The following is a 26,937-nucleotide window of genomic DNA, read 5'->3' as shown; positions in this document are numbered from 1 at the left end:
TTACTGGAATCAGCTAAAAACAAGGAAGTGTAAATATATTTCTTACTGAATGCATTGGCAAAATAAACAGCATGTAGAATAATTTATACCAATTTCCATCTGCTTTGAGCTTGCAGAACACTTTATTGGTATTGCCTACACTGGTACTGCCTACATTGGTACTGCCTGCATATTCCCAGGGGTTTCCATGACACTGACGTCGCTTGTGTCTGGAATAAATATTGTGTGGATAAGGAGGGAGAGACATCAACGTGGCCACACCATTGCTCTTTCCTGGCAAAGACATAGCACTGAAACAGGAGCTGCTCCAAGGAGATCTCTGACCACTGCATGTCAAAACAATAGAGGTTCAACACAAAGCTCAGTTCCCCATTAAAAACTGGTATTGGAATTGTAGATTTGCTTATCTATAAATCCTATTGATTTCACTACTTACCCAGCCAAACCTCTCCAAACTGGCCAGCACCCAGTTTACTTAACATCTTCAGGGATTCTCTTGGGATTTCCCATTCATCTGGCCACCATGGCTTCTGAGGAGTCAGCATTGGACATGGCTTAATCAAACGTTGGCACAATCCATCAGAATTTTCTGAAGAAATAATATTGGTGGTCATTCAGTTAAGCCCATGCTGTATTATTAGAATGAAATTTATGCATCATTGTCTGCATGTACTTACTTGCATAGTATAAAACAAGTTTTTGTAAAGAGGGAAATGTGGCTCTGGGAGTGATATAATAACCACCATTGTCAAGGGTTCTAATCTTGTAGTGCTTCACTATTTCTCCATGTTTCGAATCATAGTCCCTCACAGAAAGTGAAAAGGCACCTACACAAGACAGCAAAAGAATAGTTAAACCTTTAGTAAGTCGAATGTGGTTAAATAAACAACAGCATTTTGGCATAACAAAGTCCTGTATTCACACTGGGGATACCCTTCATCATGTTGTGTGGCACTACCACTGTACTAAATGATGTAGATTTTGAACAGATCTAGCACATCAAGATTGGGCATCCATGAGGCACTGTGGGCCAACAGCTGCAGCAGAATTGTACTCAACCATAAAATGTAACCTCATAGTCAGGCATATCAGCTACTCACACCCATGACCACCAACCCAGGAAATCAACCCTGATTCAATGAAAAATGCAGGATGGCATGCCAGGAGAAGCATTAGGAATACCTAAAAATGCGGTGTTAACCAGATGAAGCTACAAGACAGGATGACTTGCTCGTTAAACAGAATAAGTAGAGAGATAGGCAGAGCTAAGCGATTCCACAAACAATGGATTAGATCTAAGCTCTACAGTCCTCCTCATCCAGCCATGAATGGTGATGAACAATTAAACAACCCACTGGAGGAGGAGGCTAAGAAGGTGCTGTTCAGTCACAGAGATCATTTACGCTTGTAGGGGAAAGAGGGTGGGATGTGAACACACACATGATGGAAATTTAAACTCAGTAGGGCCATTTGAACTCAGTACTGCGATCAAACAGACCTTTTTTTTTACTGCAGCAGAAGCCTTGTCTTATGAAGGATGGATAAAGTACATAAAATTGCCAAGCTGTCCAGATATTTAGCTGACAAGCTCTAATTGAAATGAAGTTTCCTGTCTGTGACTAAGTGGTGGAAAAAAACGGTTCTAACAGTTTCAGTTGCTGATGTGCCCATAAGAGTGATCATTGTAGTATTACTAATTGCTTGCAAAACCTATTATTATCACAGTGGAGTTTTGGGGGAGGACAGCTATTGTAAGTTCACAGTTTGATTGGCAGCTCAAAGAAGTTATTAAAGTATTAGTTGCCTTTAATGTGAACTTATGAACACAGGTATTTTTTATAATGGATTAAGTACTTAAGACCGTTTAAAATATTCAATGGGCTATTGTGAATAGGGCTGTATTTTAGAGAGTGAACTTGATATAAGTTCTGAAGTTCTCTTTAGAACTTTATTTAATTTCATATAATTTCATTTCATGGCTCCTGAGGTGCCCATGATGGATACTGAGTGAGTTGGAAGGTGTAAGGGCAAAGGGTGGTGGCAGATGGCATGGATTGGCATGAGTTGGCATTAAGTTGGCATAGGGACTATAAACGCATATTAGGAATGGATGGGAAGCATGGGTTGGCATGCAGAATATGAAGGGCCATTGGAATGGGTAGGGGCACAGGTTAGCATGTGCTAGCATATATGGGGAATGAGTGCAGGGTTGAGGGGGTGTGAGAAGTGTATGGTGGCACAGTGGTTAGCACTGCTGCCTCACAGTGCCAAGGACCCTGGTTTGATTCCATTTGTGTGGAGTTTGCAAGTTCCCACCATGTCTGTGTGAGTTTCCTCCAGGTGTTCCGGTTTCTTCCCACAGTCCCCACAGATGTGCAGGGTAGCTGGACTGGCCATGCTAAATTGCTCCTTAATGTCCCAAGATGTGTAGGTTAGGTGAATTAATCATGATATATGTATGGGAATAGGGGGTCGGGGTGGGCCTGGGTAAAATGATCTTTCAGAAAGTTGATGCAAGCTCGATGGGCCAATCTTCTCACTGTAGAGATTCTGTGATCATAAGATATGATGCCTGGGGGGCCTGATATACAAGAAATCAAATGGGACAATGTCCCAGAAGAATGAGGTAGGTCTTTTAAGCTACCTCAGCACTTGGCAGTCCTTGTGGCTGCCATCAATCTACATCCAATGCAGGCTAACCCAACTCCATCCCAGGCTTTCAGGGGAAAATTGTGCCACTCAGGGTACTTGTTCACGAGGTGAAAGTGCTGAACTGGGGGAATGATTGCCTGACTCAACCTACCAGCCTCGGGAGTGAAAATCTACCAATCACTGATCACTGTTGTAATGTAGAAAATGATCAGCTAATGTTGCACAAGCAAGGCCCACAACAGCAGTTCACTTCTGTGAAGCAGAACATGAATTCACAAGCTGTTGACTGAGGTAAAACTGATACAACAAAACCAAACTGACTGCTTAAAGTAACAACATAGTGAGAGTTAACATTCTTGTGGCTCCCCACATGCAAAATAAAGTGAAAATATTATTTACTAAATTTATATATTTAAAAACTCACTTCTTTTAATTATTAGAGAAGACATATAAAATGCTTAGTTCTCAATAAATCCCCTAACCTTTCCAACCTAAAGATGTGTAAAGTATAATTCTTTTAGCAATTATTTAAAGCAGAAAGATAGAAAATTAGAGAAATAGAAAGGTCACAGATGAAAACTTCACTCATCTTTCAAGCCTTTCTAACACTTTTTATTTTTCACTTCAGTTTGAATCTAGAATTTTCTTTTTTACCCAGCAAAGTATCAAGAGTGAGATATGACATTTTTAATACTATATCCTAGGACATCATTTTCCATTGAGTCACTTGCTGATTTGACACAAAGTAAATGTCACATTGTAAAATTTCACATGCTCATCTATGCAAAGTACATTGATAAATTGCCAACCTTTATTAGTTTCACTCTCTCGGATTAGAAAAGTTCCTAACTTATTGCCTGGTGCTAACAGTTGTCTCTCAGCATCTTTGCGGGTTATTTCTCTGAAGAACCATCTGAAAATTAGTAAACAGGAAACCATTAATGCATGTTTAGCTTAAGTCAGTTGAAAACAGCCTCCTCTTGATGTCTATTGCACTGAGAAAAACTCACCATGTGGATTCAGATATTATTGAACTAACTTCATTTCTTGATTGAAGACATTATTGAACATAACTTCAGAGAGGGCAATGTCACAAAATGCTCAGATCTTGCAATATACTACACTCCCTCCACACTTAAAAAAAGCTTGTGCGCTAAAATGGTCCATTTACGTAATTTTACATAATACAATATGACTAAAATAATATCAAAAATGCCTAAAATTTAACAGGTTGGAATGCATATTTCTTGCTTCTCAAATCACAGTTGAAACATACATAACTAACATTGCCAGAGTAGTTTACATGCAAACATATTTTTTCCCTTAACACCAGTATGCATTTAACAAAAATCTCATCATTTGACAAGGAAGAATGAAAAGAACAATTTCCTTCTTTCTTCCTTACTTTCAGTTCACCCATCTGATTTTTTACTTCTTCTGTCTGGTATCTTCTTCCAATTCCAGTGAATCTGTTCTCTCGATATTGCTGAATAAGTCAAAACCTGAACCTTCACTTGCACCAAGAACTCTGATTAATAGTTGGGATGGTGACAATGATTAATTTGGCATAATCAAAGACTCTGACTGCCCTTGCTTTACTGTTGGATTCTGTGTTACCGGCAAACTTTGATTTTGTTGTGACTTTCACTGTCTTTCTGACATTCACTTTAGCCGTAGCAGCCAACAAATGGCTGCTAGGGAGCTGCCAGTCAATAGCATCAGGAAATGATGGGCACCCAATTGACACAGAGGGGCAGGCCATAACCCAGAAGAAGGTCTTTAACTCTCTTCGTCAATGCAGAAGGCTGAAAGAATGGAGCCAGGAGGTATGGGGGGCCCCAGGTCAAGGACAGCCCCAAAGGTTCAGCAAGAACTCCCTGCTAGCCCATCTCCAGTCTGTAAGTGATATGCAGGAGTCCTCATGCTTGCAGAGGGGAAGAAGAGATCACCCACACAGACAAGAGCAGGCTGGACAGAGGTTGCACTGGAGGTCAGCAACCTTGGAGTTGTCCAGCAAATCTAGTTGCATTGCTGTAAAAGGCTCAGTGACATTCTGTGAGCTCCAAGGGTGTGTGTCATCATTCTTAAGATGTGAGTCCATTGAGGGATTTTTTTGTGTGTTGTCTGCATGGCAATGGGGGTTATAAGGTAGGAGGGGAGTGGGGGCTGGTGGGTTGGGCAAAATGCCACACCTGTTAGCTGGTAAAGATCGCAGAATAAAGTGTGCGACTAACAAAGTTACCAAGTCTCCACACTGACATATGAAGAAAGAGCCTCTGAAGTTGCCTGCCAAGCAATGAAGCTGGGCCTTGGGTCAAAGTGCATCAGAGGGAGGCCCAGGCTGGTGATATATCAAGGACACATTTGTATAATTTCAGCATGTACTATTGAAGGGGCTGACAGCAGAGAGTTCTTGGATCTGGGGAAGTTAGCTGGAGGTAGTATGAGTAGTTTGGGACTTTGAAGACTTACTAACATCAAGGAGGAATGTGTGCCTCTATGTTGAATGGCATAATGATCTTATACTGAGTCATATCTCCCAGTAGCTCATGGATTTACAATATAGAAGAGCATCCCAGTAAACATACCTAAAAGGTTGAGGATGATCATAGCTCAGTTTTTGGTTTACCAAAGTGCAAGCTTGCATAAGGCACAGGCCTAAGCGCACAAAGTATCTGCTGTACATTGTCCTTTACCTTGACCTTTGAGATGCCTAATTTTATCATTTGGTCTGCCTTTCTCAAAGACCACATTGCATTCTCTTAGCACTTCCTCAAAGACAGACGTACTCTTACCGGTCCTTACTGTAAATAACTCTGTCCTGTTTAACCGTGTCTGAAGCCAATTCAACTCCCAGTGCAAACTCATTCTTTGTCATGCCATCTGACCACCTCAAAAGCAGCTGGTCCCATCATGATGAGGAAGACATTTACTTTATCTTCACCTCCCAATGTATTTGCTTCCAACCAAACGTGTGACCTTCACATGTACATTTGTAATTAGAGCAGTCCTCTTGGTTACAATTGAAGCCCCCACTATCCCTAAGTATGCCTTTAGTGCCATTTTCCTGACAAACGTATATTGTGCTGACTCACTGAATGTGCACATGGAGTTTCCTCAAAATCTACTTTAAGACTTCAAAATTGTGTCACAATTTTCTTCACCCCTTGCTTTCTCAAATGAAATGTAAAATAAAATTCCACCCCATCTTGTTGTTGTCTTCTTTCAGTTGTGTATTACTGATGACAAAAAACACACCATGAGGATTCACAACAGGCAGCCGTTATTGAACTATACAGTTACACCTCCCCAACAGAGAAAGAAATATAACAATGTACTCGGCTCTTGCATTATACTATCTATATTAGGAAATCAGGCGCTACTTCAAGATTTTATGCTTATAATCCAGGCTGACATACCAGCACAGAACTGTTGGAAGAGACATCCTTTTGAGCCCTTTCTGCCTGTTTAGACAGACATTATCCATGTCACTATTTTAGAAGAGTGCGCTGATCAATAGTGTTTAGATATCTGCATTATTGCTGCACACAAAATGGCTGCCACTCTTTCCTCCAGTGATTCCATATCAAAATTAATTTAGTCACTTTTGGATATTTCTGAGGGGCATAATTAGATACTCTGTAATCTTAAATCTACCAGCTTAGATTTTAGCATCTATTATAACCGTTCACTGAAAGCTAACTTTCCATTTCAAGTATTATAATTTACTTAAAATCTCTTATTTTATATAATTCTAATCAGCAAAGCTCCCTAACTAGATTGCTGCTAGCATGATTAAAAAGGGCTCTTTTCGTCTGAACAAAAAATGTTTGTGTACAATGAAAGAATGCGTTTAGTAACATTATGGCAGCACAGTGGTTAGCCCTGCTCCCTCACAGTTCCAGGAACCTGAGCTCGATTCCTGGCTTGGGTCACTGTCTGTGTGTAGTTTCATGTTCTCCCCATGTCTGCAGGGTTTCTTCCGGGTGCTCCGGTTTCTTCCCACCATCCAAAAATGTACAGGCTATTAACATGTTAAGTCTTTGCTAATACACATTCTTTCTCTCAGTGTTTTAATGAAGGCACATTTAAACACCTAAATCTTTTCTACAATTTAGGTTTGATTTATATGGTAGGAGGAAATTTGCAAATGCTACACCTTGTACGTACACAGCTCAATTAAAATTTCTAAACAGATTTCAGGAAAGATCTTTACGCTTAGCAATTACCTATGTTGATAAGATGATGCCAGGAAAGCAGGTTTTTGCTTTGTGTTGTGCAAATTAAAGTTCTGCCATTTAAGGAATAATTCCATTACTTCATCACAAAGAATTGGAAAGTATTTGCAATAAAGAAACAGGCCACTGCTCCACTGGAGCCTCCTCCCACCTCCTTCTACTAACCCGATCAGCATATTCCTCCATTCCTTTCTCCTTTGTGTGTTTATCCAGCTTCCCCTAATGCATCCATGCTGATTATCTCAACTATTCCCTGCAGTACTGACTTCTATATCCTAACCACTCCCTGGTATCACACATTGTGCAAAAGATATATCCATGTGACAAACTTGCACATAGTCAAATGGGTGTAAGTGCATTTACTGTTCAGCCACAACTATAGTTCTGACAAACAATATCTGTCCAAAGTAATTAATTTATCGCTTCTCATAGATCTGTTGTGGCTTCCTAATATCTTCTACTTGCATTTTGGTCAACATCTATCCTTGTTAGACTGCACATAAATAGAAGAAAAGTATCTGTGGCACATCATATTTCTGTGGGCAGCATGGTGGCACAATGGTTAGCACTGCCATCTCACAGCGCCAGGAGCCTAGGTTCAATTCTGACCTCGGGTGACTGTCTATGTGGAGTTTGCACATTCTCCCTGTGCCTGCGTGAGTTTCCTCCAGATGCACCAGTTTCGTCCCATGATCCAAAGATGTGCAGGTTAAGTGGATTGACTATGCTAATTTGTCCCTTAGTGTCCCAAACTGTGCACATTAGATGAACCAGCCGTGGTAAATGTGTGAGGTATTAGGGATAGGGCAGGGGGGTGGGCATGGTTAAGATGCTCTTTCAGAGAGTTTGTGTAGATTCAATGGGCCAGATGGGTCTTCTGCACTGTAGGGATTCTATAATTCTATCGGAGGAAATGTATAAATGATGAGATTGAACTGGAAAGTCAAAAACAACAAAGCAAGCTGTGACAAATGTAAATATTCAAATTTCACGGCTTCATAGAACCATCTTCTAACAATAATGCTTGTAGGAAATTATAAATAACTATCTTTAATGATTATTGCTTTAACATTTTGGACCAAGAATGGAACCAGTAATAAAGAATAAAAATATGGAGCAGTATGGGTTAGTAAATTTGCGGATGACACTGAAGTCGGTGGAGTTGTGGAGAAGGATGTTGCAGGTTACAGAGGGACATTGATAAGCTGCAGAGCTGGGCTGAGAGGTGGCAAATGGAGTTTACTGTGGAAAAGTGTGAAGTGATTCACTTTGGAAGAAGTAACATGAATACAGAGTACTGGGCTAATAGTAAGATATTTGGTAACGTGGATGCGCAGAGAGATCTCGGTGTCCATGTGCATAGATCCCTGAAAGTTGGCACCCAGGTTGATAGGGTTGTTAAGAAGGCTTAAGGTGTGTTAGCTTTTATTGGTAAGGGGATTGAGTTTCAGAACCATGAGGTCATGTTGCAGCTGTACAAAACTCTGGTGCAGCCGCACTTGGAGTATTGCGTACAGTTCTGGTCACCGCATTATAGGAAGGATGTGGAGGCATAGGAAAGGGTGCAGAGGAGATTTACCAGGACGTTGCCTAGTATGGTGGGAAGGTCTTATGAGGAAAGGCTGAGGGACTTGAGGCTGTTTTCATCAGATAGAAGAAGGTTAAGAGGTGAGTTAATAGAGGCAGATAAGATGATCAGAGGATTAGGTAGAGTGGACAGTGAGAGCCTTTTTCCTCAGGTGGTGATGACTAGCACGAGGGAACATAGCTTTAAATTGAGGGGTGATAGATATAGGACAGATGACAGAAGTAGGTCCTTTACTCAGAGAGTAGTAAGGGTGTGGAATGCCCTGCCTACAACATTTGTGGATTCGCCAACATTAAGGGCATTTAAATGGTCATTGGATAAACATATGGATGATATTGGAATAATGTAGGTTAGATGGGCTTTAAATTGGTTTCACAGGTCGGTGCAACATCGAGGGCCAAAGGGCCTGTACTGCATTGTAATGTTCTATGTTCGATGTTTAAAAACTCCACCACAGGAACTGATGATAAAATTTGAAAGATTTACTTTTCCACTTCTAACGAAGCCACTCTTGCCAAAAAGTTACTGGGAGCGAATCCTTCTTCTCCGGAAATCAATGACCTTGCCTTCCACCAGTCTCCTTCTCTGGAATAAAAAGTGAGAGAAATTAAATCACTTTTGGGATTATTATGAAAATATTGCTGTGACTGATATTAGAATCATAGAATCCTATAGTGCAGAAGGAGGCCATTCAGCCCATTGAGTCTGCATCCAGCACAATCCCACCAGGCCTATGCATTTACCTAAGCTAGTCCCCTGATACTAAGGGGCAATTTACCATGTCCAAACCACTTAACCTGCACATTTTTGGATTATAGATTACTCATCTATAAAATTATTGTTGGTATTATGTAATGATGTTAGCATTTTCTCCATTTGCATCAAATACTTTATTGCAACTTTTGCGAAATAAATCCTCCAGGATATCTTTTAAAATATGAAGTAAACATTTGGGGCATATTTTATCTCTGTTCTTCAAAGTTCCCAAGATAAGGCAAGCTTCAATTCCACTTGACTCAGTTAAGACTGTTATGTACACTGTGGCTTTGTGAAATTTATCATCTGAAATAAATCAATTTTTGCACAGGTGGCCTGTTGAAGTCAGCACCAAACATCATCATTTTTTTTCTCTAAATACAGTATAGCTTTTTATACTTAGTATCTCAGCAGTCAAATCGTCTGGATACTTCAGCTAAGATGTGGGTATGCCGGCGTTGGACTGGCGTAAACACAGTAAAAAGTCTGACAACACCAGGTTTTAGTCCAACCGATTTATTTGATAATACACTCACTAGCTTTCGGGGTTACCCCCTTCGTCAGGTGAATGGAGAGTTCTGGCCTCAGACAGAGCATATAAAGCACAGACAGTTTAGAGATTACTGATTAAAATGCGAATCCTTACACCTAACCTGCTGTTCAAGACCTGAAGTGGCTGACAATGTGAGTGGAAGGAGCACTGATCACAGTTTAAAGAGATGTGTATTGTCTCCAGACAGTACAGTAAGTGAGGTTTTGCAAACCCAGGCAAGTCATGGGGGTTACAGATAGTGCGACATGAACCCAAGATCCCTGTTGAGACCGTCCTCATGTGTGCGGAACTTGGCTATCAGTCTCTGCTCAGCGACTCTGCGCTGTCGTGTGTTGTGAAGGCCGCCTTGGAGAATGCTTACCCGAAGGTCAGAGGCTGAATGCCCGTGACCACTGAAGTGTTCGCCAACGGGAAGGGAACAGTCTTGCCTGGTGACTGTCGAGCGATGTTCATTCATCCGTTGTCATAGCGTCTGCATGGTCTCCCCAATGTACCATGCTTCGGGACATCCTTTCTTGCAACGTATCAGGTAGACAATGTTGGCCGAGTTGCAAGAGTATTTACCGTGTACCTGGTGGATGGTATTCTCACGTGTGATGATGGTATCCATGTCGATGATCCGGCATGTCCCGAAGCATGGTACATTGGGGAGACCATGCAGACGCTACGACAACGGATGAATGAACATCGCTCGACAGTCACCAGGCAAGACTGTTCCCTTCCCGTTGGCGAACACTTCAGTGGTCATGGGCATTCAGCCTCTGACCTTCGGGTAAGCATTCTCCAAGGCGGCCTTCACGACACACGACAGCGCAGAGTCGCTGAGCAGAGACTGATAGCCAAGTTCCACACACATGAGGACGGTCTCAACAGGGATCTTGGGTTCATGTCGCACTATCTGTAACCCCCATGACTTGCCTGGGTTTGCAAAACCTCACTTACTGTACTGTCTGGAGACAATACACATCTCTTTAAACTGTGATCAGTGCTCCTTCCACTCACATTATCAGCCACTTCAGGTCTTGAACAGCAGGTTAGGTGTAAGGATTCGCATTTTAATCAGTAATCTCTAAACTGTCTGTGCTTTATATGCTCTGTCTGAGGCCAGAACTCTCCATTCACCTGACGAAGGGGGTAACCCCGAAAGCTAGTGAGTGTATTATCAAATAAATAGGTTGGACTAAAACCTGGTGTCAGACTTTTTACTGTACTTCAGCTAAAACAGTAACAGTAACAGTAAAAGGAAACTAAAACAGTAACAAGTCAATAGGATAAGTAAAAACATCTTTTGAAAAGTGGCCTGGGATTTAGATTTCATTTTACTAGGATTTAGTTTGGCTACTTAACTTGACCTTTTTTTTAAAGAGACTATATTCCACAGGCTAAGAAGGTTAAGTGCCATTTTGTACTAATAGTTTATATTTAAAAAAAGTCATTGTGATTTGAACACTTTTTGTCAAACTATGCAATATTTTAGTATACTAACCTCTAGTGAGGTAAAGGTCCCTGTAGCCGCAGATGATCATAGGCTGATTGGCTGAAACTGAGGATCACCACGCCTCAGGCAATGGGCAAGTTTGAGGAGGAGGGGCCTCATGAATAATCTCATTCCAGTATGGGAATTGAACCCACAGTGTTAGCATCACTTCGCACTACAAAGCAGCTGTCTTAGCCAACTGAGCTAAACCACTAGCAATATTAAGTAGAAATGACCAACAACAGATGATTATTAGGACTTCCTCAATTACTCTGCAGTGGATGAATAAGTAATTAATTAGCTAGTTAATGAAAGTTGGATTATATCCATTTCTGTGTTTTTCTACGAACATTTCTATGCTAGAATCTACGGGCTGAATTCTCACATGCTGTTGCCGGCAGGTTCAATGGCAGGTGGAAGAGGCATGAATTCGGCAGATGGTTCGCAAATCGATTTTACGCCGGTGTAAATTTCTCGTGGGGATCTTCCATTGGTGCTTGCCATGCCAGATCAGGCCATCCGCTGGAGGCTAGAGTGAAACTGGTTTGCATCCCAAAGATCACCCAAAGCCGATTCTCCATGGCGACAGCAAAAAAAATGTTGGTGCTAAACATGGCTGGGACAACATGGCATCCAGATGTCAGCCTCACCTGAATAATGTCTGGGGCTCTCTCTGGAATGCAGGATGGCGGTCACCTGCAACCTGGGTGAGGACAGCATCGACAGGTGGATCTTCCAAAGTTGGTCTTGAGGAGGTTCATTTTCCAGCTTCAAGAATATTTCTGCATATCCATCCACTATCTCAGTAGGTCCATCTTTATTTGTGGGAGGTCCATCTGCTTTCTTTAATAACAGGTCAGGGACATTGGGTGCATTTTCAATATAGCAGCCGAATATGATAGCAGACTACACAGCACCAGACTTGCACCGCCATAACGTATGGCAGCAAAACCCCAGAACACCAGAGCAGTGGGTGGGAGGGGCAGCATCTGTAGGTGGATTTTCCAGACTCGGTGGCCTGGATTGGATCCATCTTCCAGCCTCAGAGTGTTCCTGGTGATCCATCTTCTTTCTCAAGAGCTCCATTCTCTGACCTCAGCATGCTTATGGAAATCTATTTTCACTTTCAGTAGGTCCATGATCTTTCTTCAACAGTGAGGAGATGATGTTGGGTGCCTGTTCAATATGGCATCCAGATAGTACAGCAGACAAGCGCTATCAGGTTTAATCTGACCGACATGATATAACGGCAGTGAGGGGGGAGTTTCTATTCTGGGAGGGAACATACAGCGGGGAAGCCCTTTAATAATATTATAATTTATTGAAATGAAGTTTCTGACTTTTCTGGGAGAAACCTCATTCCGTCACCAGCGAGATTTTGCACCCACATCACTGTTTGTGCTCGTGGCAGATGCCGGTGCAAAATTCTACCCAATGGGATTGTTATCATAACTGAAAAAAGAATCACGCAACTATAAAATGAGTTTAATAAGAGAGATTCTTCAGCAATAATTATGATCTCGTATTTTGTTAATAACTCAGTTACATCTCATGAACAAGATGAATATTTTCAGGGGATTTTTATTTATTTTATTTGTTTATTGGTGTCACAGGTAGGCTTACATTAACACTGCAATGAAGTTACAGTGAAAGTATAAAAATATATAAAAATCATAGATGAGAAATAACAGTGGACCCAGCACTGATCCCTGAGGCATACCGCTGGTCACAGGCCTTTACCAGCACTGTCAATAGTATAATGACTTCTATAGCTTGCTGTCTGTGGGATCTTCAACAATACAATGTGTGGAGGATTGGGAATCACAGTCAGCAGCTTCTGTTCTTGTGTATTTTACGTTGCATGTGCTGATGGCAGAAGTTGCTGTCAGTTTCACAGTTACAATGATAACAGAGCTGACAGTTTTGCCATCATTACAACTGCCAAATCTGGATTGATATTTCTCACCAATTGAACTGTACAAATACCGTGCCCATAACTAATACAGCAATATTAACTTCCACCATTCCTACTTAATGCTGGTAGGTTTTCACATTGTCTGAAGTAGCCTATATTTAAAAAGTTAAGGATTGGCATTCTTATCATTGTCTCCTACATTATCCAAGACAAATTAAGGATTACATTTCAGAGGTTTGAGAAGCAACTGTTTCTATTTAACTATAAAAGAAACAATTAAATTTACTTACTCGGCTAGCACAATCAGTTGTTCACCTTTCTTAAATCCCAGGTCACGTCCACTTGTTGGTTCATAGTCGTACAATGCTACAACTCGCTTCTCTGCCGGAAGAAAGGCCACCAAGAAATTAGTTTTGTTGAGCTGCGAAAAGGTTTGCTGATAGTATGGTAAACATTCTAATATCCAATTTGTTAAGAAAAGTGTTTTGTCTTTTAATTTTAATTACTATCCCAGTCTTAACTCTCAGTTTCTGCAAACTGCTTTTACTTGCAAAAGATACCTTTGGATTGGCAGCTTGAAAATTTTGTGGTGTTGAGTTAATAAAATGACAACAAACATCACACTTCTAACATGCAAACGTGAAAAAAACTGTTCAGTTTAGAAAGGAGGAGTATGTATTAGGCCACTATTATTGGCAACTTGACAACTGAGTACATTATTAAACCATTTCCCCTCAGCTGAATTACAATAACATTTATATCCTTGTAAATTGTGTCTTTTTGGTGTAGGTCCAATAGCTGTGCATGTTTTTTCGCCCCACATACTTCCTTTCTTCTCTAATTTATTTATTCATCTTATGCACAGTTGTCAGCCCAAAGACTTGAGAAACATTAGAATATAGGAAGAGTGGCCACTCAACCCATCAAGCCTGCTCTGCCATTCAATATGATCACGGCTGATCATAGAACCATAATACCAGAGAATCCCTACAATGCAGAAGGAGGTCATTTGGTCCATCAAGCCTGCACTGACAACAATCCCACCCAGTTCCTATCCCTGTAGATCCACGCATTTACTCTCTTAATCCCCCGAACAATAAGAAACAATTTCCCATGGTCAATCAATCAAAGCTACACATCTTTGGACTGTTCACAAGAATGATCCCTGGAATGAAGAGCTTGTCATTTAAGGAACAGTTGATGTCTGGGTCTGTACTCATTGGAGTTTAGAAGGATGAGGGGGGATCTTATTGAAATTTACAGGATACAGCGAGGCCTGGTTTGGGTGGAAGTGGAGAGGATGTTTCCACTTGTAGGAAAAACTAGAATCAATGGGCACAGCCTCAGGTTAAATGGATGATCCTTTAAAACAGAGATGTGGAGGAATTTCTTCAGCCAGAGAGTGGTGAATCTGTGGAACTCTTTGCCAAAGAAGGCTGTGGAGGCCAGGTCATTGAATGTCATTAATACAGAGATAGACAGGTTCTTGATTAAAAAGGGGATCAGGGGTTATAGGGAAAAGGCAGGAGAATGGGGATGAGAAAAGTACCAGCCATGATTGAATGGTGGAGAAGACTCAATGGGCTGAGTGGCCTAATTCTGCTCCTATGTTTTATGGTCTGATGGATTGGGAGGAAACCAGACACCCGGAGGAAATCCACGCAGACATGGGGAGAATGTGCAGGCTTCATATAGTCACTCCAGGCTGGAATTGACCCCAGGTCCCTGGCGCTGTGAGGCAGCAGCACTTACCATTGTGCCACCATGCTGCCTCTTCAATGGCTATTTCCCCCACACTTTCCCATATCCTTTAAATCATTGGTACTTGGAAATCTGTTAATCTCTGCTTTAGACATCATCAATGACTGAGCTTCCGCAGCCCATTTTGTTTCATTTGAACTTTTTTTATTCATTCATGGGACATGAGCATCACTGGCTAGGCTGCATTTATTGCCCATCCCGAGTTACTCGAGAGCATTTGAGAGTCAACCACACTGTTGTGGTTCTGGAGTCGCATGTATGCCAGATCAGGTAAGGACAGCAGATTTCTTTCCCGAAAGGACATTAGTGAAGCAGATGGGTTTTTCCAACAATCGACAATGGTTTCCGAACTCCTCAATTTCTTATTGAATTCAAATTGCGGGATTCAAACTCAGGTCACCAGAACATTAGCTGAGGATTGATAATGTAGCGATAATACTACTAGGCCATTGTGTCCCCATAGATAGATTATTAGGGCATATCCTCTAGTCCTAACATCAGAGCAGCAGAATCTAAGCATATCACTTCTGGCAGGGTTTTTTTTGGTCTTAACCCTGATTTATTGGTCACCGCACTAAGCTTGCCAAAGGATGGGGGTGGGGGGGGAACTCGGGCATGAAGAAGTTTCACATTTATAATTTAAGGGATATAGCTACCTAAAGATAAAACCCTTCTTGAAGAGACAGAAAGGTTCTGCACGTTGGCCAAAATGGCGACATAGTCCCATGCACTGGTACAAGTGAAGCTTGTACCAGTGCACGGCTTCAAACAGATCTAATTTTCATTACTGAGATTTCTGAAATACAACTCATGGGTTTAGACATTTGAGAAAAAGACCTAAAGCTGTCAGAGTTATCTGGAGAGGTAAGGTACTCTTTGGAAGAGGTAAGATACCCTTTGGAAGAGGGAAGGTACCTTTCAGAAGAGGTAAGGTACCCTTCGGAGGTCAGGTACCCTTTGTGATTGTTAAGAATGTCCAATAATAGTTGATAAGCTTTGAGGAAGTGTGAAGCTAGTCATTTAAATCTCCAATCTTTGGTAAAAAGTTGAAAGAGTCAGTGCTTGCTCTTTCATTGTTTATTCACATATGGATTAGTACCAATTGATGCTTCCACAAGTGGACTTCTCACAGTGGGGGACCTATAAATTCACAGTTTAATTGATAAATCTAAGTGGTTATAAAGAGATACTATATTTGATGTAGGGATCTGAATACAAATGTTTATTTTCATAAGGGATTAAGTACTTGAGGCATTTTTTGTTTTATAAGGGATTAGATACTTAAAGGGATTTAAACCTTATCAATGAGGGTGCACTCATTGAATATCGTGAAGTTAGCAATAGACATTTAGATCTTCTTTCATTTCATCTCGCCATGGTTTCAGAGATCTGCCCATACTAAATGCTGGGTGAGTTAATCTGGTGAGTATAAGGGTAGCTGGGGGGAGTGGGGGGAGCGGAGGGGTGCATGAGGTGCTATGAGTTGGCACTGAGTTGACAGAGGGACTATAAAGAAAAGAATGTTTAGGCCTTTGGATAGTGAGCAGGGAGGAGGTAAAAGTGCAAGTGTTGTACCTTCTGCAATTGCAAGGGAAGGTACCGTGGGAAAGGGGGGTGAGTTGTTGGGCTGATAGAGGAGTGGACAAGGGTATCCCAGAGGAAATGGCCCCTGCGGAATGCTGACAAAGGGAGTGAGGGAAAGATGTGTTTGTTGGTTGCATCTTAGTATAGGCCCAACCTAATTCAGCATTTGGAAGGCAGTGGTATAATCAGACAAAGTCAGCATGGATTTACAAAAAGGAAATCATGTTTAACAAATCTATTGGAATTCTTTGAGGATGCAACTTGTAGATTTGACCAAGGAGAACCAGTGGATGTGGTTTACTTAGACTTTCAGAAGACTTTTGACAAGGTCTCACAGAACAGACTACTATGTAAAGTTATAGCAGATGGAATTGCAGGTTATGTCTTGAGATGGATAGAAAGCTGGTTAGAAGTTAGGAAGCAAAGAGTTGGTATAAGTGGGTCGTTTTCTAATTGGCAGTCAGGTCCTGGTTGGCAGTCAGGAACCCAACAGTTCACATTATATATTAATAATTTGGAAAAGGGAACTGAATGTATTATCTCCGAATTTGCAGATGATACAAAGTTAGGTGGAAAGGGGAGATGTGAGGAGGATGCAGAGATGCTTCAGCATGATTTGGACAGGCTGAGTGGGTGGGCATATGTATGGCAGATGCAGTATAATGTGGATAAATGTGAGGTTATCCACTTTAATAGCAATAATAGGGAGATAGGTTATTGCTTGAATAGTTGTGAATTGAGATAGGTGATTGGTGTCCTCCTGCATCAGTCGATGAAAGGAAGTGCACAGGTAGAGCAGGCAATAAAGAAGATAAATGGTATGTTGGCCTTCATAGCAAGGAAGTGTTAGTTTAGAGATGGGGATGATTTATTGCAATTGTAAAGGGCACTGGTGAGGCCACACTGGAGCATCGTGTACCGCTTTTATGTCCTTATCTAAGGAAAGATGTCCTTGCCATAGAATGATAGAATCCCTACAGTGCAGAAGGAGGTCATTTGGCCCATCAAGTCTGCACTAACCACAATCCCACCCAGGTCCACCACCCCACACATTTATCCTGCTAATCCCCCTGACAGTAGAGTCAATTTAGCATGACCAATCAACCTAACCCGCACATCTTTGGACTCTGGGAGGAAACTGGAGCACCGGGAGGAAACCCACGCAGATACAGGGAGAACGTGCAAACTCTGCACAGACAGTGAGCCCAGGCTGAAATTGAACTCAGGTCCCAGGCGCTTTTTCAGCAGTGCTAACCACTGTGCCACCATGCTACCCATTAATCTTTATCTATGCCCCTCATTATTTTATAGACCTCTATGAATCACTCCTAAGTCTCCTACTCTCCAGGGAAAAAAAGACCCAGTCTATCTCATCTCTTCTTTAACTCAAACCATCAAGTCCCAATCGCATCCTAGTAAATCTTTTCTGCACTCTTTCTAGTTTATTAATATCCTTTCTATAATAGGGTGACCAGAACTATACACAATATTCCAAGTGTGGCCTTACCAATGTCTTATACAACTTCAATAAGATATCCCAACTCCTGTACTCCATGTTCTGACCAATGAAATCAAACATGTTGAATGCCTTCTTCACTACTCTGTCCACCTGTGACTCCACTTTCAAGGAGCTATGAACCTGTACCCCTAGATCTCTTTGTTCTTCAACTCTCCCAAACACCCCACATTATCTGAGTAAGTCCTTCCCTGGTTCAATCTACCAAAATGCAACATCTCACATTTATCTAAATTAACTTCCATCTGTCATTCATCAGCCCACTGACGCAATTGATAAAGATCCAGTTGCAATCCTAGATAATCTTCTTCACTGTCCACTATGCCACCAATCTTGGTGTCATCTGCAAACTTACTAACCATGCCTCCTAAATTGTCATCCAAATCATTAATATAAATGACAAATAATAGTGGACCCAGTACCGATCCCTGAGCACACCACTGGTCACAGGTCTCCAGTTTGAAAAACAACCCTCTATGATCATCCTCTTCTGTCATAAAGCCAATTTTCTATCCACTTGGCTACCTCACCCTAGATCCCATGAGATTTAACCTAATGTAACAATGTACCATGCAGTATCTTGTCAAAGGCCTTGCTAAAGTCCATGTAGACTGTACTGCCCTCATCCATCTTCTTGGTTACCTCTTCAAGAAACTCAATCAAATTCGTGAGATATGATTTTCTACTCACAAAGCCATGCTGACTGCCTTTAATCATTTCTTGCCTCTCTAAACGCCTGTTGATCCTATTTCTCAGAACACCTTCTAACAATTCATCCACTACAGATGTTAGGCTCACCAGCCTGTAGTTCCCAGGCTTTTCCCTGCAGCGCTTCTTAAACAAGGACATAACGTTTGCCACCCACCAATCTTCAGGCACCACACCTGTGGCTGAAGACACTGCAGTAGACACCGTATGTTCCCTCGCTATGGACACCCCATGACGAATGTAGCCATGGTGGAGGGGCAGATAGTTGGGTTGGATGACCCCCTCAGTCACCCACTGGTCTGTTTATGGCAAGTTTAGTCATGCCCAGGAGCAGGTTCCTGACAAGGTCCTTCTCCTTCCCCACCCACCTCTGCATCAGGTGCCCACAGATCAGGAGTATGGGACTGCAGTGCAAATGAAAATGTGACAGAAGGTTTTTTAAGAAACTGAAAAACGGGTGCAGCCTAACACAACCTATATAAGTATGGTCCAGGACTACACAAGAGCACGAGAAGGCAGCCTAGTGGTGGGAAGTCAGTTAAACTTATCATTGAGTCACTTAAAACCAATTATCCCTGAGCCCACCAGCATTCAATGGTGCCTCAAAGATTACGCAAGAGTTGCATCGGTATCCCATCCGTCCAGAAAGTCACCCAACAAGCGACCATGACCCCCATCCCATCCCACATATCTCTTGCCATGAATGCACCAAGGTAAGGGTCCTTGTGCATGAGTCGCAAAAACCCAGCCTGCAGGTGCAGCAGATGGTCAGGAAGGCAAATGGGATGCTGGCCTTCATAGCGAGGGGGATTGAATATAAAAGTAGGGAGGTCTTGCTGCGGCTGTATAGGGCATTGGTGAGGCCGCAGCTGGAGTACTGTGTGCAGTTTTGGTCGCCGCACTTACGCAAGGATATTTTGACCTTGGAGGGAGTGCAGAGGAGGTTTACTAGGCTGATACCGGAGTTGAGGAGAGGCTGAATAAACTAGGCTTGCACTCGTTAGAGTTTAGAAGAATCAGGGGAGATCTCATTGAGATATATAAGATGATGAATGGGATGGATAGGATAGAGGTGGAGAGACTCTTCCCGCTCAGAAAGGACAGTAGGACTAGGGGGCACAGCCTCAAGATAAAGGGGGGGGGGGCGGTTTAGAACGGAGTTGAGGAGGAACTTCTTCACTCAAAGGGTGGTGAATCTCTGGAATTCTCTGCCCGTTGAAGTGGTGGAGGCTGCCTCGCTAAATATTTTTAAGACGCGGGTTGATGGGTTTTTGATAAGCGAGGGGATTAAGGGTTATGGGGAGAGGGCGGGAATGTGGAACTGAGTCACGACAGATCAGGCATGATCTTATTGAATGGTGGGGCAGGCTCGAAGGGCTGGATGGCCTACTCCTGCTCCTATTTCTTATGTTCTTATGTTCTTATGTAACCAGTGAAGGTCCCAGTGTGTTACTAGCAGCAGTCAATGCACCCGGTCGCACTGCCAGTCATGGAGCGCTGTTGGCCTTTGATTAGCCAGCAGGTTAGTTTTCACCCCATTGCGAAATGAATCTGATGGGAGGCACACTCTGTCCAGGTAAGTGTCTCCTTGTCTTGTAATTGCAATGGGCCTCCTGGAGTAAAGGGACCAGGGCTCCCACCAGTTCTACAAATTTTCGCCCATTGTAAGAGAGAAGCACATGTTGGCACTCAGTAAACAAAGAAGAAAAACAATCTTACCCTGCGTGTGTTCAAATGATGAAATCTGACTATCAAAGCGAACCTGTAAAAGATGACATTAGTTTCTTTGGAGGCAGTTCTTCAATAAAATGATTTTATAATTAAATGAACAAGCAACTGAAATGCCAAAATTGGTGTTTCAAATATTAAAGGGAACACAAATCAACTCGAGGGGGCTTTCATCTTGTATCTAGTGCTGAAACATTAAAGGTCAAAAAATAATCTAGCACTAAGAAACTCAGGACATCCTGAAGCACATTACAGCTAATAAAGTATTTTTGAAATGCACTTACTATTGTCATGTAGGAAATATTTCAGTCAATATTTACACAGCAAGCTTCCACAAACGGCACTGGAATAATGATGAGGTAACCTGCTCTACTACTATTGATTGAATAATTAGATATTGGTCAGAACACTGGAGGGTACTCCAATGCTCTGTCTCAATTTGCTCCATGCAATATTTTAACAGAGAAAGCAGCCTGGGGTTGATACTGCATCGAGGTATTGGCCTGAATTGTATATTCAAATTACATAGTGTGACTTAAACCTACAAACCTGACCCAAAGATAAGAATGCCATGGAGTTGAGGCTGACAGCTCGTGAGAGTTCATGCAGCTCAACAGAGACAAAATAAAAGTCCAAGTATCAATAAGCTCTTTTTGATATTGATGTTATCCAAAAAGGCTTTGAGGTTTTTTTCTATGAAGTTTATATTTGTAATGGAGAACGTGAACCCTTTTCCATGCTAGTTAAATATGCCATTAACTGAAATAAAATGGGCATAGGACTGTGTTTTCACCTCCAAGTAGAAGCAGAAATTGCAGTTTAGAAAACTGTGTTTCAAAGGAAAACAATTTTTCTCCATCTTCCCAAGCTCACACCATTTAGGCCTCTAAGGTTGGGGTTCCCACTGCGAGAACCACGGGAAAATTGTATTTTCTCCCACACACCACTGTTGTGTGGTCATGCCAGATTTTGGAAGCCTTAAAAATAAATCTCCTTGGGCAGGTTGTAACTATTGGGGGAAGTTGCTGAAGATTTGGGAACATTCCAAAAGGCATCTGCAATTCTCAGTCTTAGATACTGTATTGCAATTTTAGATGTATTTTTAATGCAGTCATTCTTCAAAGGGGGATTCTGCTCTACACAGGTAAGCTGCCTGAGCAGCTAGTTGTAATTGCTGTCCTGCATTCCAGTGCTTTTCCAATTGTCAAAAATGCCACAATGAATTAAAAATGTAAAAAGAGGTTTCCTCACCCTCTGCTGTCATCTTTAACATTGTGATTTAAATTGAATCACAACTCTGGCTGCTTAAAAAAACTCTGCCTTTGAAAACTAAACAAAAATTCAGCATCTGCGTCCCTCAACTGATTGACAGGCATTCAGAATGCTTTGGAATAGAATCATAGAATCTCGACAATACAGAAGGAGGCCATTCGGCCCATCGAGTCTGTACCGACCACAATCCCACCGAGGCCCTATTCCCGTAACCCTCATTTATCATACTAATCCCCCTGACATTAGGGTCAATTCAGCGTGGCCAGTCAACCTAACCCGCACATCTTTGGACTGTGGGAGGAAACCAGAGGACCCAGAGGAAACCCACACAGACACGGGAGAGCGTGCAAACTCCACTCAGACAGTGACCCGAGGTCCAGATTGAACCTGGGTCCCTGGCGCTATGAGGCATGACTGCTAATCACTTTGCCACCATGCCACCCTTTCAGTGGCCCAGAAATGGGACACTATGTTACTGCAGTTTCTAGAAATGTAACTGGAAGCTTTCGTTATGATAGCTGTAACCATTATGGATGGATTTTAAAAATAGTTGATTGACTTCAACTTTGCAGGTGATCTATTGATCCAGGAATGATTGGCAACTTTGAGGCACTTCAATAACAGACTATGCCTTCCATATGGTTTCTTGTTTACAAACCATGGAATCATTTTTTCCAGTGTTAATATCAGTGTGTTTGAATTCAGGGTTTTATTAGATTGTTAGATGTTTTACTTGCTTCCAATCATTTTAAAATAATTTCTATTGGTATTCTATGGCTCGTGGAGACTGTGCATGGTGGATACTGGCTGAACTAACTATGGAGTGAGTCCATAGGACATGAGGTGGAATTGACTGTTTTGAGGGATCTGAGGCACCATGGGGTGACATGAGGGATCTCAGGGCACATGATGTAGATGAAAGATGTGAGGTGGCATTGGGGTGGGTGGGATTATGAGAGAGGTGAGCGGTAAGGTTTTGGGGACCTTTAGATATTGTTGGGAGCTGGACTGAAAACCAAATCGAGCTTTCTATCCAATCCACCTACACACTTATACTCCTCACACACTCGCAAAATGCACTGTGAGCCCGAATGCACTGCGTGAAAAGACAAAATTCCCAAGCAACATTGCACAGGTTGGGATTTCCCAAGTTTATACAAAATTCCAGGCATTAGATTCAGACGATTAGAGAGGCATTACAGCAAAGAAGGAGGGCATTTAGCCATCAACCCCTAACCAGTTCTTTTTTCAGCAATCTAATCAGACTGTTATCCTTGCTCTATCTCCCTAGCCTTGAAATCTATTCTCTCAAGTGCATATCCAATTTCTTTTTGAAACCATTCATTTGTTATCACCACCTACATGGACAATGAGTTCCAGATCATTATCACTCACTGCATAAAAAGGTCCTCCTCATATTCCCCTGCATCTCTTGCCCAAAACCTTATACTTGTGTTCCTCAGTCCTTGCACCATCAGCTCATGGGAACAGTTGTGCTTTATTTCAACTTACATAATATTGTATACCTCCATCAAAACTCCCCTCAATCTCCTTTGCCCGAAGGAGAACTTCTCCAATTTACAGTTCTAACTATAATCCCTCATTCCTGAAACCATTCCACTGAATCCCCCAGCCGTGCACACTCTGCTGCTGTTGCCAGTGAGGACGGAGAATTTGGCACTCAGCGGCACGGGAGAATCCCAGCTGCATCAAGGTTGACGAATCTGGCCCATTGGCAAATTTTAGAATTTTTCCAAGTATTCCAATTTCCAACATCATTGGTGTTATCAAAAGGAACAGTGGCCCTACCATTGATCTTTACAAACATCCCAGCCACTATTCTATAGTATAAAAGATTTATAACAGTAGGAAATAAATTGCATTTATATAGTACTTTTCACGTCCTCAGGATAATGTTTATAACCAATGTATTGCTTTTAATGATATTGTTTTGTCACATAAACAGCACTAGAATGAATGTCCAGTTAATCGGTTTTGTGGGATGTCAGTTGAGGAATCTTATTTTGATTTAACAACTGAAAATAGGCCAGAACATCTCAAGAACATCTTACACTTCTTTGCTGGAGTAGAATTATAAAATCCCTACTGTGCAGGAGGAGGCCATTTGGCCCATCAGGTCTGCACCAACTCTCTGATACAGCATCCTACTGAGATCTTTTCCCCATAACCTTACGTAGTAACCTTCCTGGCGTACACATCTTGGGACACCAAGGGGCAATTTAGCACGGGCAATCCATCTAACCTGCATATCTTCGGACTGTGCAAGGAAACTGGAGCACCCAGAGGAAACCCACGCAGACAAGGGAAGAACATGCAAACTCCCAGTCATTCAAGACTGGAATTGAACTCGAGTCCCTGGTGCTGTGGGGCAGCAGTGCTAAATACTGTGGCACTGTGCTGAGCAGCATGGGTTCCTTTACTCCCACCCCCAGTTTAACAGCTCATCAGCTTCTAATAATGTCGCGCTTCCTCATTACTGCACATAGGACAAGTGCTCAAGTCCAAAGTGAGGCTTGGGACCCTCAGAAGCAAGAGTGTTACTGTGAACCAAGGTCGATAATTACCAACTCACAACTCAGAGAGTGAGAATAAACCCCAAACTCTCAGAATGAGAATAACTTCGACTCCCAGAGTGAGAATGTTATTATCAAATAGCTCACCTATTTGCATGGCTGATTTAAAATGGTAAGGATAAAAAATGAAAAATAAAATGGCATGAAAACAAAAGATTGTGAATGTCAGAATGTGAAAAGGAAACAGAAAGTGCTAGGGGAACGACGGATCAATTTTTAGGATGGGGATGTATTCATCACTTCTGTATAACTGATTTATCTTACTTTTCAGATGCTGACTGACCAGCTGTATATTGAGTGTATTTTCTGTTACTATTTAAACATTTGCCTTAAAGAACAGAGTAAAATAAAATGATAAGCATTTCATGGCTGTACTCACGTGCCGTGACATGGTTTCACGTTGCAGATCTTTAGCCTGGCCCTGCTGGGTGCCATGCTTTCTCTTTTCAATGCTAGTGGCACAGCCCATCCTTTCTGAAACAAAAAAGAACCTAACTGATTCATAATGAACTTCTGACAGATAAACGTCATCACTGTGCCTCTAACCATGGATCAGCTTGTTTCCATTAACTGTAAAAGTAATCTTTCTGTTAATACACCACAGATTGCTATTGGCAACATTCCTATTGCCAACACATACACATGAGAAATGTAAAATCATTAAAAATATACCCTGAATGTGGTACACAACTGAATCAAACCAGGCCCGTGGCCTTTCATGCTGAGCAGTTTGAGTTGTGGTCGGGCAAAGTATGTGTGCCCACTAACTTCTGGTCTGTGACATGCTGACACGCTGACACTCAACAGCTTAGCATGGGTTTTTTTAGTGGTAAATAACATCAGCGTGAGCTCAATTCCTTTAAAGCCAATTTCCTCCCCTCTTCTAAAGATCAATTTTGCAACTGGTTTAGACGACACACAGCTACTGGCACCCACCAAATCTTCATCCAAATGGCAATTATTAATGCATGAACATTTGCAGTGGTGATTAGTTCACTTAGACCAGAATTTCCCAAACTGGGTTCTGTGAAATGCTATGGTTCTTCGGGAAGCTCCCAGGAGTTCGCGGCAGGCAAGACTGATATATAAAATTTTAAAATAAAATGCTTCTTCAGAACTCAGCCTCTGATTGGATGAGCTGGAAACAGCATGAAACACAAATTCAGGGCAAGCGCAAACAATTTAGTGTGAGAGGATATGTCCACTGGGCAGAAATCAGAGAAGGGGTCTCAGAGTGAGTGAAGCGACCCTCAGAGTGGGAGCGGAAGAAGCCTAGAAGGAAAAAACAGGAAAATGGGGAAATAAGTCTGAACTGCTTATTCCTTTTAAGCAGACCTCAGAGTGGGAATGAGAGCATGGCAAGACGGGGAAAGTGGGGTAAGGATTGGGCTGCAGAGCTAATGGGGATCACAGACATGTGAGAGAGAGAGCTGAGGGTTTGTCTGTGTGCATTTGTGTGTGTGTGTGAGAGAGAGCGAGGTGTGTATGTGTGCATGTGAGAAATAGGTGAGTGTGTGTGTGAGAGAGGTGTGTGTGTGTGTGTGTGTGCATGTGAGTGTGTGTGCATGTGAGAGCTGGGTGAGTGTGTGTGTATGGATGGATAAAAGTAAGTGCGTGGATGGGAGTGGATTTTGTTGATGTGGTGCCACGCAAGTGGGCTGCTTTGTCCTGGATGGTGTCAAACTTCTTGCGGGTACTTGGAGCCATACCCATCCAGGCAAGTGGGGAGTATTCCATCACACTCCTGAATACTGTCCAGTCAATTGTACTGGAAGTTGCACATGGAAAATATACAGAAAATTAGGTTTGGCTATGAAGCCCCTTTGCTTCAACTCCTAACCACAATAATTACTTGGCTGACTGGTATTCTCTGTTTATGTTCAAATGTGAAGCTTGATAATTTACTTGGGTACCAGGGCATGGTGCTTGCAGGAATTTACCCCAATGCAGGTCAGAACCTGGGGCAGAAGAAGGGAAATGTAGAACAGAATCAAATTGAAACTGAATTACTAAATTATTCTGGTTAAGCAGATTCTGTTAAATTTATTCCACTATTTAATTTCCACAAAGACCATTACACAATTTACACAATATTCAGGAAATATTTGACCCCTCCACACTGCATCTACACCAGACTGAGTAAACAGCAAATATCCCCAAAACATTCCTGGAACAGTTCTAATGTGGGAAATCTCTGTGTAAACAAGCACACCTTTGTTAGAAAAAGGCATGCATTTTCTAATAAAATAAATTTACAATAAATTTCCTAATTAAGCTAAAGAGAAAAATATAACCTTCGCGATTTGAAACAAAATCCATCATCACCACTTTCTGACTTCTAACTCTATAATTACTTCTAAACATTTCACACTAATTGTTAAATCCATCAGTATTCAGCACTTTAAATGGGCATATTAACCTTTTCATTTTAAAGAGTTGATCAAGAGTCCTTAAATTAATGCTTACTTGGGACAATACCCCTTTGAATTTCTAGACTAAAATATTACAATGTAGATTGAATTACATTGAGTCAATGGCACAGAAAAGGCCATTCAGCCTCACAAATCTATGCCAGCATTTAAACTCTACAGGAGC

At 41.8% G+C, this 26,937-nt stretch overlaps 1 protein-coding gene across 4 annotated transcripts in view; it reads right to left on the bottom strand.

Moving 5' to 3' along the window:
- LOC145344961 (proto-oncogene tyrosine-protein kinase LCK-like) overlaps positions 1-26,937 on the bottom strand; it is an 87,049-nt gene that overhangs the window by 36,442 nt on the left and 23,670 nt on the right. For all 4 annotated transcript variants that reach the window (XM_080192352.1, XM_080192353.1, XM_080192351.1 and 1 more), the window contains exons 2-8: positions 24,722-24,816; positions 20,468-20,510; positions 13,470-13,560; positions 8,965-9,063; positions 3,462-3,565; positions 678-827; positions 437-589 (exon numbers count right to left, since the gene is read on the bottom strand). In XM_080192352.1, coding sequence (XP_080048478.1) covers positions 437-589; positions 678-827; positions 3,462-3,565; positions 8,965-9,063; positions 13,470-13,560; positions 20,468-20,510; positions 24,722-24,811 — 730 coding nt within the window. In that variant the 5' untranslated portion in view covers positions 24,812-24,816. The remainder of the gene's footprint in view (positions 1-436; positions 590-677; positions 828-3,461; positions 3,566-8,964; positions 9,064-13,469; positions 13,561-20,467; positions 20,511-24,721; positions 24,817-26,937) is intronic.

This window comes from Carcharhinus amblyrhynchos, chromosome 7 (assembly GCF_965287045.1).
Source record: "Carcharhinus amblyrhynchos chromosome 7, sCarAmb.v2.hapA, whole genome shotgun sequence".
Lineage (NCBI taxonomy): Eukaryota > Metazoa > Chordata > Chondrichthyes > Carcharhiniformes > Carcharhinidae > Carcharhinus > Carcharhinus amblyrhynchos.
This window is presented reverse-complemented; position numbering and strand designations above follow the sequence as displayed.